The sequence below is a fragment of the Hevea brasiliensis genome, chromosome 9, assembly GCF_030052815.1.
Source record: "Hevea brasiliensis isolate MT/VB/25A 57/8 chromosome 9, ASM3005281v1, whole genome shotgun sequence".
NCBI lineage: Eukaryota > Viridiplantae > Streptophyta > Magnoliopsida > Malpighiales > Euphorbiaceae > Hevea > Hevea brasiliensis.
In genome coordinates, this window is record NC_079501.1 from 869,280 (window position 1) to 881,589 (window position 12,310).

The window sequence follows — 12,310 nt, forward strand, 5'->3', positions numbered from 1 at the left end:
TCCTAAAACTTTTATTTTGCCTGCCTTAAGAAAAAAAAAATACAATCTCTTTTAGTTAGAAAATAAATTTTCTATTGAATTAATGAAAAGTCTAATTAAATTCTTCAATGTTATTAATGAAAGTCTAATTAAATTCTTGAATGTTCATTTTGCCTCTAATTACAGCCAGCTTTTCAGGCCTACTTGTGCCATTCCTTAACATTAGGGCCATCAGATTATCAAATGACAACTGAAAGCAAAAGGCAAGCATCCCAAAGGTGAAATAATTTGCATTCAATTGATATACTTGCCATTCAAATTTCCAAGCAAAATCTCTGTTTGTCAGATAATAATTATCTCAGACTAACAAAAGGAATTTTTTTGATTGGAAAAAAAAAAGGCCTGTCAATTGCATACAACATCGGAATAGAATGCTATAGTCCTCCTTTGGCAATCCTGGACGCTGAGAAGTTCCACATCAAACACTTCGAACTGCTTTGAACTGAAAAATGTGGAAGGTCCTACCTGCAGATAAACAAAACAGTCTCTTGTCAATACAAAATACGACCAAATCTATGTTTTCTCCCAATCTGGCCTGCAAGGTTAAACAAGTTATAATTGGTTATTGTGAAACATTAAAGGTGGGGTAGGAGTTGTATCACGGGATCATTTCGATGAGTGTTGGACTTGGTCTGGTACAGAATTGTCAAAACAGCAAGTTACAAAATTGTCAAAACAACTCCTATTCATACTGGAGAAGTAAATAGGGTTATGGCTGTTCTTATGGGAAAGTTAGGCCTTTGCCAAGCAGCAATTACAATAGAAGCATCATCAGTGTTGCTCTGTGTCCTAGCAACCATTTGAAATCACTGGAGTTTGGATTCTCTATTTCTCAATAAAAAAGAAAAATCTTTAAGTAATATGTGCAGTGCATGCAATATTTTCACAAAACATTTAACATATAAAAGTGAAAAAAGAAGACTGACAATAATAATGTTGAAAGAGACAAAATGCAGTTGTGGGGGGGTGGGGTGTGGTGTGGCGGTGGGTGTGGTGGGGTGGGGAGAGTGGTGTGTGGCATATTGAAGATAAACTGACCGGCGGTCCAAGTTCTGGAGGAATGATCATTCTTCTCTTCCCCCCAGGCCTCATATCTCGAATTCCTTCTTCAAATCCTGCATAAATTTTTTCCTTTCATCTACTACTTTCATTGTATACATTTCTTTGATATGCAAAAAGGAAAAACAGGTTTAGGGGAGGAGTGTAACGAAGCTCCTTATCATGTAGTCCAGAAAGAAGGTAGACAAAACCATAATAATTTCTAGAATGTCTGTTCACCTGGAACTAATGCGTTAGTGCCCATGCGGATTTTGGCAGGAGAGCCCTGTAAGTAGGTACTGTCAATGCGACGGCCTGACTCGTTATATCCAATATAGTGGAAAGTCACCTGCAAAGGTTATTAAGTCAACTCCAGCTCAAGAATAGAAGATAGAAATTTTACAGATTCACTTGAAAAAGGTACACCTTATTCGGGAAAGAGAGTGTGGGTTGCAGATTGATTGGTAACTGGTTACAAATTATGAAAGTCTTACCGAAAAAAATGTCTATAAAAGATATTTGATGCATCTGTGCAACTATAAAACCTACCTAGTTTACATTCTTCCTTGCTAATACGGAATGCAAATCCAAGGATTTACGTGTTCCCATCATTTGAAGCAATAAACTTTATATGTCACTAAAACTCTTCCAGGAATGATTCACAATTTAAGCTGCATTTTTTAATATATAGAGTGAAATTATGCTTGTAATTTCACAAGTGCAATGAAGAAGCAAATGGCACCTCATTCCTCAGAAAAGTTATATTTCAAATTGCATTAGACAAAATGGCAACTATTCTACCTCTAGCACTCATTTTCTAAACGGTTTTGTGATTACCAAATCCAAATACAGAATAGGGAAACAAGCTGTGACTTTGAAAGAAAAACCTGTTGACCAGCCTTTGGGCAATCACCTTTACCAACTTCAAAATCTCGGTATATAAGCCCAGAGTCACGCTTTATATAGTTCTCTGATGCCACTACTTTAACCTCAAAACCTGAATCATATTCCAAATGTTAACCTCGATTCCACATGTTGTTTAGACATGATAGAGTGAATAGCATTGCCAAAAACTCTCGAAGAAAGATGAAAGATCATCTTCAATTATTCAAGAATTGTGATATCCTCAAAGAAAATCAGATTGCGATTACAGCAAGACACATACCTTCTCTAATAAAATTTGGAAAGTCTGCAGGTGCATTGTTTTCTTTCTGCATCCGTTTGTTCTGCTCTAATAAACGTTTTTCATCATATGGGTTCTTACTCTTTGTCTTTCCCAAAGAAGGCAAAGTTTGAAACAAGCCTGATGAGGCAGAAAAGAAAAGGATGATCCTACGCCTGCATTTCTCTTCAAAATGTAATTCATGTCCATTCTGCATGCTGGGTATTCATATGATGTTCATTTGAGAAACCAAACACTGTTAACAATATGAACAAATAAAGAGAAAAATTTAGTGTCTCACCTTCTATCACTGAAATTGTGACAGCAACGCACTATATGCTTCTTTGATGCAAAGAGGTTTCCTAAATTGGAACAAGATGAAAGGGTTCTATCTGCCGGAAAGTGCAAGTAAGTATCTCAACATATGATATGAATAGGGAAAAATAAACCATGTTCCTTATTTTGAAACATAGTTCATTGTTGTACAGACCCAGAAAACCATAAACACCAGAAATTAGCAACTCGGAAATTAGTGTTCCATGGAATTTAGACGAATTAACAATGGATTTAGTGAAAGAAAAGAAGAAATAAGGTCGTCAGAATTTTATCTAGAAAGAGAGTGATAATGGGATCAAATTTTTCTCAAATACCAGTAAGCCCAGAAAATGCGAAGAATCCCCTATTGGAGCATCTCACAGACAGATGTAGAGAGGGAGACAGCGGAAGTTGCTTACAAGGAGGAGAGGACGAAAGCATACTCATCAGCATCGCTTTTGTGAAGCAAAGGACAGCCTTTTCCTGTTTGAAGTGTTCAACTCCTCTCCGGTTATCTTGAATTTGGCTTCTGGAAAGGACATCTAAATATCTTATTTTTTTAACCTCAATTTTCGATATTATGAACATTTACATCCGCTAAATTATTTCTTTTTTAAAACATATGCAGGCTAACTTATAAAAGATATTCGATATATTAAAAATAATATATTCTGTATTTATAAAAAATATTATTCTTAAATTATACTTCTTCCAATCCAAAAAATAGATTTATCTTCTTTTTTAATTTATCCAAAATTGTAGAGCAATTTTCTTTTAAAATAGTAATTTATATAATTTTTTTTTAGATTCTTACCAGATGCCATGGAAAGGCCTGTTACTATTTCAGCTTTGATACATGTTAATCTTTCTTATAGCTCACCCTTTTTTTTCTTTTCATAATTATACCTTTCATAATAAATCTAATAGGTATGATAATAATATTTTTAGGAGCTATTTTAACTTTTACTTAAAAAGATATTAAAAAAAGTTTAACTTATTCCACAATGTCTCAATTAGTTTATATAATGTCAACTATAGGTACGAGATCTTATTAGACTACTTTATTTTATTTGATTACTTATTCCTATTTAAAAAAATTGTTACTTTTGAGATCTAATCCATTATTTATTTAATAAAATTTTATTTTATTTAATTACTCGTGCCTATTTAAAAGAATTGTTACTTTTTAAATTTGAATATATTATTCATTTGATAGAAGTTATTCTTGATTATTCTTTAGAAAAAGTCAAAACATAGCTCTTATGGATAGTTTAACATAATGTATTTCAATTATAAAAAGGGTTTTTTTATTAATTTATTAATATATCTGTATTTAATATATATTTAAAAAAGTAAAATTTATTAATTTCAAGAATAATTTAATAACATGAATTATTTAATTTTTAATAAAATAATATAAATAATAAAAATTTTTTAATTTATATAAAAATAGACATAAATCTATCTTTGTGTGAAAATTTTATGGTCATTTTATTTTAATAAAGTAAATTTTGTTTTATGGATAATTATTAATAAATAAATTAATAATAGTTTATTTAATGATAAAAATAACAAAAGGTACCTTGATTGCAAGGATGTACAATCTTGGAATTGTTGCCTTCTAAAACAACAGCCTTTTCTTTGCTGCTTCATTGTAAGCATCTATACATCATCACAACGACGAAGGGATACTACAATCTCCTTCATAGCCCTACTGATACCCTCTCCAAACCAGCAAAAATCTCTGCGAGGAGGAAAAAAAGAAACCATTCTCATAAAATATTCACTTTTCCTGTGTTGACAAAAAAAGGGAAGAAAAACAAAATAAAACTCCAGGAGTAAAACTCCCAGCAGATTTTGATGTCTCAAATAACTTGGAAGTCAACAGCTGCACTTCTCAATTGATTAGCCCTGAGCGAGCTTCCAAGTCTTTTCCTAGAGCGTTTCTGGTTTGCATGGCACCCAAGCCACAGGCATGAAAGTCTGGAAATAGCTGCCTCACTGGCAAATTGATCCCAGCAATCCAGGCTAAGTCTTCACAGCATCTTGTTATCCACAACACCAGTTTCACAACCAACATTGTATCCATCAAGATCTGATTCTGTTACCACCAAAAATGTGTTATCATCAGAGGCTGCTGTCAGTGCTGTGTCCTCTTTGTCTCCTTCAGAGATAGAACATCTAAACATTGTATCCATCTTGAACTGTATTTCATGAATCATGATTACCACAGAACAAGTTCAAGAATTAGGCGAAAGCTTCATGGAAATACCACCGATGTCCTATTTATTGGTCTCAGCAAACTCAATGCCATTCATAACCCAATTTGCTAGAGATGCTTTAAGTCTCAAAATTTGTGCTTGGTCCTATCTGGAAGAGGGTTAATTAACTTAAGGTGTTGATGGCAAAGTAAAAAAAGGTATTTTAGGAAAGCAGGAGCCAGACTTGTCAGAGATGATTGTGCTGAAAAACAAAGAGATTTCCTATATTGCTGGAGAGTGCTTCAATGGCATGACTGAGTTGCAGGCTTTGTTTTGTGGGCGGACAGAACACTTGATATGGACTTAAATGGCGTGATTGTAATCAGATTAAGAAACAGCAGTTAGGTAAGGCTAATGTGGTTCTGAAAGAAATTGGTGTACCTTAACAATAAAACTAAAGCAAAAATAATGTGTACCTTAACAACTCCATTCTATCCTAAAAGTAATGAAAACAGACATTTGAAAAAATTGGCATCATATCCCCTTTTACATTAGAATTCCATGTCAGTTAAATCAATAAACTTCAATTGAAATTCAAAACAGAGAAGAAACCACTCCTAACAGGAAAAGGATTTCCATCTCTTCCACCAATTAAACTCGTTTATTTAAACTATGTAATGATTATTATATCATTGATACAACATAGAGAGAGAGAGGTGTATTGAGCAATATTTGAAGTCATGCAGAAGTGAAAACTCGCTGCTGATATGGTCAGCACATTTACAAACTACTGGTTTATGACCTTCAAGCATCAATCTTGACTTCATAATAGGAATTCCAACACATGTTGTTCAAAAGAAAAGTGCAAGGTCAAATGAAGTATTCCTGCCACTGGGATGAAGCCAAAAGAACTCTTGGCCTGATTGACCTTGCATATTCATACATGCAGCATTGCGTGTCATGTGCCTGTGTTGCACCTGTTAAAGAGAGAGAAGAATATCAAATCTCAAATAGGATGTAAGAATGGTAATAAAGGCAGTTAATCAATTAGTTGGATTTTGAATCAAACCTGCAAGTTAGCAGAGAAAAATGGTTGTACTGCGCCCCCTACCAGCCTTACAGTGAACTTATGTTCATCTTTCCATGGGATGCATTTTCTTCGAAAAAAAGATAAAGAAAAAAGAATATTCATAAATCATACTCTACAAGAGGAGGGAGAAAACCCAACAAAAGATAGTTGCAAATCAAAACAGAAAGGAACATTTTTAATATGCTTACCATGAAGGGAACATATGTAGAAGCTGTTGTAATTGCCTCAGACGATGTACCTATGCAACTCAATGTCCTTTATGTATCATATGTCCTAGTCTAATATAAATACATCACATTTCTCCTTATCCATTGTAAATACATCACATAAAGTTGTACCGAAACATATTTGTTGTGAGTATTGAAACTTCAGCATTCACAACAGGAACCTAACAATATGAACATAAAGAAAGAAAGAAAACAGAGGGCGAGAGCGAAGAATTAAGTGTTGGAGAAATTGTGAAACAAAAAATGTTTCACACACCTTGCATCAATTAACAAGAGAATATATCAAAAGCTCACTGTTTCAAAAGTACATACATAAACTTGTAAGATAACCACATAACATGAGGTTTCTCACGTTTACAGTTACACAGTGGAATTGCACAGCTAGTAAGATTAGGATTAGGATCCGTTGCGAACTGTGGTTCCACTACATTCTGAAACTGCAATCACAAACTCTACTGCATTTTATAAAAGCAAGAAACAAGCAATAAAGAAGGGGGAAAAAGGGTATACCTCATGAACCCTATCCCACCACCAAAACTCTGATTGAATCTTGTTCCTCGGAACACAAGAGAGTTGAGCAAAAAACATAACGAGCCCCTGCTCCTACCAAAACCCGTTTTGCATCTACTGCAAGAACCATCCATATCATCTCGCGATGTGTCCTCAACGCTTCTCACCTCCCCACTTCCCCATCCTTCGGTTCCTCGATGCACATGTCTTTCCCTAATTCACTCATTCACTACAATTTCACCTCTAATACAAGTAGAGATGGAACATTAAATCTTAAAAAGAAATGGGAGGGAGTCCACCTTCAATCTTCATACCGTTACTTGTTAGAGCAGTAAAAGTTTATGCTTCACCTTTAGTGCTTATCACTCATTCGCATCCTTCTTGTTCTTTTAATAGATGCCACTTTCTGAAGTTCAATCTGCTCCGTCAACTTGGCTATGAACTCACCAGCCTTCTTATCAACCTCATTAGGGTCATGCCCTGCGTCAGCATCACCCACCGGAGCACTGTTGGTCTCACTTTCCGAGTCTTTTTCAGAGTCCACGGCAACACTCCCCATACATTCTTCCTTTTTTCTCTTCTGATATTTTACATATGTTGGCAATGCACATCACAGTGAGTATCAAGATTTTTCTTCTTGCTGATACCAATTGACATGTTATCAAGTCCTTGAGTATCAAGATTTTACTTCTTGCTGATACTCATTGACATGTTATCAGAAAAAAAAATGAAATGTTATCAAGTCCTTCTCTTTTCATTTCATTTTTCCTACATTTACTGCTTTTGCTTCATTAGATCCTTTTCCAGCCTGGTCATCAATGTGGGTTTTACTCATTTCTCCAGCCTTTTATTACCTCTGCAGTATACACACCACTACTAATAGTCCTAACAGATTTTTTTTTCCCTTGATGTAGCTTTAACAATCATTGCTGATACTCTTTACTCTTTACTACCCAATGAATCCTCTCTTCTGCCGCTCGCTTCAAATTATCTTTTGAGGTTCCACGCAAATCTTTTTGGAACAAAGAGCCGCTACTATATCTCCTTAAATGAAATGCATTCAGCGGAGCTTTACTATACATTGTTGTTTGTGGTGATTGTGAAGGAGGATATGATGCATGGAAATCCTTCTTTTTCTCTGATTCTTCTGTTCCTGAATTTGGCCAATCAGAAGAAACAGAGTGTGAAGGAGAGAGCCTGGTTGGTGAATTTTACATTGAACGAGCTTGGGACGAGCAAGAAGCTGTAGACCTGAAAGATTGTGATTTGAGAGATTCAATTTGAGTTTCTATCAACTGAGAGAGGCCTAAAATGTGAAGAACCACCAGCAACAGGATCTACTTCCCTCGCATTTCTGTCCTTCCAGATCTAGAGCGCCATGGATAGGAGTGGCAACAGGCGGGGATAGGTCTCCCGTACTCGTCCCACAAGAGATCTTGTCAGGCGGGGGCAGATTTGGATTTTCATTTTAATCCTTTTTTTTATTTTAATTTACTATTATATAATATAAATTTATTTATTAAAAAATTAAAAATTAAACCTATATGTTTTAAATATAATATTAATATTACATCTATATTTTTATAAATTATAATATTTAAAATATATAAATACATAAAATTAAATTAATTTTTTAATAAATAATATATTATATGCGGATCGAGACCTATAACAAATAATCTACTTGTTTGAAGATTTCTATTCGCCGTAGGAATCTCATCCTCCCAAAAACACCCATTAGTAGGGGTGAGCATTCGGTTCGAATAGAATTGAACTGAATCGAATTAAGAAAATCGAATAAATTGAATTACATAATATTATGAATCGAATCGAATCGAAATATATAATAAATTGAACTGAAACGAACTAAACAATTTCAATTCGGTTCGATTCGGTTTAATCAGTTTGGGTTCTAAATGGACTTATGTTTTGGACCCGATTTCATCTTACTTGAACTTGATTTTTGCTTTTTTGAATTGATTTTTACCCTACTTAGACCTGATTTCACATTAATCAATAAAATTAAACATATAGTACTCAAAATCTCTATAAAAATAAAATCATTTGAAAAAAAAAATATCATAAAGAAAATGGATAAGTCCTTGTAATACCCCTCACTGTAGCAATTCCGTACATTATACTGTTTCGGTGACTGGTGTCGGTCCGGACAGTTAGAACATTTGGAAAAATATTTAAACTAAAGTGAGGAACCATAATTAACTCAAATATTAATAAGAAAAATTTAGAAAAAATTTTAGAAATAAAATACAACCAAGTTAAATGAGCTGGTGTTCTAGCGATAGGTAACCTAGTGGGAAGTTGCGGTCCTCGCAACTAGGAGCTTTAGACTCGGAAGAAAATTCATAAAATAATTTTTGGGACTCCAGAGAAGAGTCATTGAGGGTTCTATGGCATCAGAATGCCAAGAAAATGCTTAGAAAAATTTTTCAATCTGTACAAACGATTTTGGCTAAATAAGCCAAACGAAGGGCATTTTGGTCATTTCGCCTTTAGAAGTGATTTTTGGCCGACTTGTCCAGTTAAGTAAATAATTATTATGATCTAAAATATGAATCAATATTACTAAAAATTTAATTAAAAATGAATAGAAAAGAAAAGGAAAGAAAAATAAAAGAAATAGAGAATTATGACATCATATGATGTCATTAAAAGTGCTCCCACTAATCACCACTTACCAAGCCTTTATAAAACACTTAAAAAGGGATAAAATAGCAAAAGAACAATCAGATTTCCTTCTTTTCTTCTTTAGTCGGAAACCCTCTCCCAACCCAAACCTCCATGGAAGCTTCATGTAAGCTTGAAACCACTCACCAAATCACCTTGAAACCACAACCTTACTTCATTAAAAATTGATTTTGCAACTTGAAGAAAGAAGAAAGAAGAAGAAAGTTTTGGAGATTTGGAATAGTTAGCAAAAGAGGTTAGTGTCCAATCTCCTACCCCTTTGATTTAAATCATGTTTTATTGGCATGAAATAAGTAGAAAATGTAAGAAAAATAAAAGAAAACTTATGTGTGTCCATCCCTATAATTTAGGCAGCTTAGGGGTGGTTAGGGTTAGATGAAATTACTTGAAACAAAGTGGTTATGAGCTGCCCTTGGCATGAAATGAGTGATTGATCATGTAAGAGTAAGTGAAATGCAAGTGTAATACATGAATGAACCTTGAAAATTTGAATACTTGAACAACATTAGTGTTTGCTCATGTAATGGTATGTTAACATTGTAATTGTCAATTAGTGACCATTTGAATGTGTGTGAGGTGGAATTGAAGTGAGTAAGGATGTTGAAGTTGAACTTAGGCATGCTGCCCTTAGTGACCTGTAGGACTGGTTGTGAGTCCAGCAGGCTTGGGTAGCTATAAATGGAGTTGTATAAGTTCAATTGGTGCAAGGATAATTAGATATGAAACTAGACACATAATGACATAATTTTGGTGAAGAAATCTTGCCCAGAAAACCAAACCAAGTTGACCTAAAAATTGCCCTAATCTGGGTGACATGCATTCTGCCTGGGCAAAATGACCAAATAAACAGTGTTCATTTATTTAGTCGTAACTCAGTGTAGAAAGGTCCAATTGACCTGAAATTTTACCAGTAGAAATATGAGACATAGACCTACAACTTTCATGGAGAAACTAAACCCAAATTTTGATCATAACAAGTTCAAAAACTAACCTGTAATCAGTATACAAAACACTGTAGATTTGGTTCTGTCCAAAAAATCTAGAAAATTTGTAATCCGGCCAGTTATGGCATTTAGGCTATAACTTGAGCTACAAAACTCCAAATGGAGTGATTCAAAAAAAGAAATGTAACTAGACACAATAAGGAACAACTTTCATGAAGAAAATTTTGCCAAATTCCTACTATACAAATGACCAATGGAACGGTAAACTTAATGCTTGAAATCTGAAAATTGTGAACAATTAACACTAAGCTTTGAAATGAAATTGGCAACCAATGCCAACAACTTTAGAATGCAAAATGTGGTATGTTAATGATATTTGAACCAATATACCTATTATCTATGAAAAGTCAACATTTTAGTTGACAAATGAAATGAATGGTAACCCTACATGTAAAGTACAAATATTCAAGAAATGACTTTGTAATATGCCCTAGTAGGCCTAATGTGATTGGTTTGGATAGGTTGGCATGCCAATAGGGTTCTGATAGCAGTACTGCGTATGATGTATGGCTTCATGCCATTCTGTGATGTGATAGTCTATGGCTATACTGATTATGATGTTAACTTGGCTTTATGCCTTATTGCTTTTATGGCTTATTAGCCATTCTGTTTGCACACCGGGAGATACATTGTGACCGATGGTGTGACGGCCCGATGTACCTGGTACCCAGTGCTAGTTTACCCGTTTATCCAGTCCAGTCAATTTGTATAGGTTACTTGGGCATGGAAAAGTATAATTGTAATTGAACTGATTATTAAAGAAAATAAGGAAATTAAATATCAAGATAAAGATCAAGAACGATTACAATAAAATAAAGAAGCTCAAAATCATCAAGAAAACAATTAATAAAATGTATGAAGAAGTTAATATCATAAAATACAATTAGCCTTCGACCAAACAATAAGTTAGTAATTATTCATTTTTTCTGAACACAATAACCAGGAAATTATTATTTTTATTCGCATATTATATTTTCTTGTATTATTGGCAACACTAAGCTTTATGCTTAGCGTGTCGCTTTTGCAACGCGTAGGTACTGAAAATTTGGACAGAGAGCCCAGTAGATCACAGACTGAGTAAGGCCGTTCACAGTTCTGCATAGTATCCGTGTCACCTCACAGGCTACAGTGCATTGGTAGGACACTAGGTCCCATTTTGTATTTTGTGATTTTTGTAAGTTTTGTAATTAAACTCTTATTTTATCATGTATATTTGAAACAAATGTAATATAATTTTGTGTTAATGTAAGTATTTGTAACTTGTAATTATAAATAACATATGAGAATTTATTTATGATTTGAGCATGATGATAATGTGAAATGAATGAATGACAAATGAAGGAATTATTAAGAAATTGTTGTAAATTGATGTGAGAATTGGAGTTGTGATTTGAACAATTATTGGAAGTGTTTTTCATAAGTTCCGAAGAAGTGTTTTCTCCATTTTTAGCCGGTACTCTGTTGGATTTTCTATAAAATTTTCGTAACCTTAAATGAATTTATAATTTCAATAAATGACTTAAATAAGTCAAATTTTACAAATTGCATTTTATCACCATTGTCACGACCCAACCTATGGGCCGGACTGGCACTAGGACCTGGGCCAGCCTAAAGCCCCCGAGACCCGTAGTAAGCCTAACTATTCCTTAACTCAACTCTAAGGCCGATTTGGGCCCAATTTCAAGAAATCAATCGGACAAAGTCCGGCTATAAAATGGACCTGTCAACGGGGAGTTTTTGACTCACCCGACCTGTAAACACAATAAATAATCAATTGGGGAGCTCAGCTCACCCTCCACATACTCATATCAACATAAAAATATATGGGAGCTCAGCTCCCTCATCCAGTCCATCAAACATGCATGTGATAAAAATTTTACAGGTCCAAAATAACAATTTATATTATAGACCCAAATCAATTAAATATTTCTAACACATGCGGAAATTCTAGAAGTTTATAGAATTACACAAACATGAATAGACGACCTGCGAGGGAGAAAAGCAGGTTAACCTCAAAA

General features: G+C 34.2%; 2 protein-coding genes across 5 annotated transcripts; both read right to left on the reverse strand.

Moving 5' to 3' along the window:
* Positions 1–258: 258 nt before the first annotated feature.
* Positions 259–3,107, reverse strand: LOC110654717 (peptidyl-prolyl cis-trans isomerase FKBP20-2, chloroplastic). 3 transcript variants are annotated; one of them, XR_009151062.1, is made up of 7 exons: positions 2,890–3,084; positions 2,541–2,631; positions 2,243–2,457; positions 1,965–2,074; positions 1,318–1,426; positions 1,078–1,201; positions 259–504 (listed from the first exon to the last, which is right to left on the reverse strand). XR_009151062.1 is itself a non-coding variant. In XM_021810803.2 (7 exons), exons 1-7 carry the CDS (start codon positions 3,005–3,007, stop codon positions 385–387), a joined length of 756 nt encoding a protein of 251 aa, XP_021666495.1. In that variant the 5' UTR covers positions 3,008–3,107; the 3' UTR covers positions 259–384. The 3 variants fall into 3 exon arrangements, 2 of the variants coding, with proteins under 2 accessions (XP_021666495.1, XP_021666494.1); XM_021810803.2 differs by having other exon boundaries at positions 1,078–1,154; positions 2,974–3,107; XM_021810802.2 differs by having other exon boundaries at positions 1,078–1,154; positions 2,890–3,083.
* A 1,040-nt stretch (positions 3,108–4,147) lies between these two features.
* Positions 4,148–8,017, reverse strand: LOC110654716 (uncharacterized). 2 transcript variants are annotated; one of them, XR_002494757.2, is made up of 3 exons: positions 6,034–8,017; positions 5,825–5,912; positions 4,148–5,732 (listed from the first exon to the last, which is right to left on the reverse strand). XR_002494757.2 is itself a non-coding variant. In XM_058152290.1 (3 exons), exons 1-3 carry the CDS (start codon positions 6,714–6,716, stop codon positions 5,607–5,609), a joined length of 348 nt encoding a protein of 115 aa, XP_058008273.1. In that variant the 5' UTR covers positions 6,717–8,017; the 3' UTR covers positions 4,148–5,606. The 2 variants fall into 2 exon arrangements, 1 of the variants encoding a protein (XP_058008273.1); XM_058152290.1 differs by having other exon boundaries at positions 6,583–8,017.
* Positions 8,018–12,310: the final 4,293 nt, after the last annotated feature.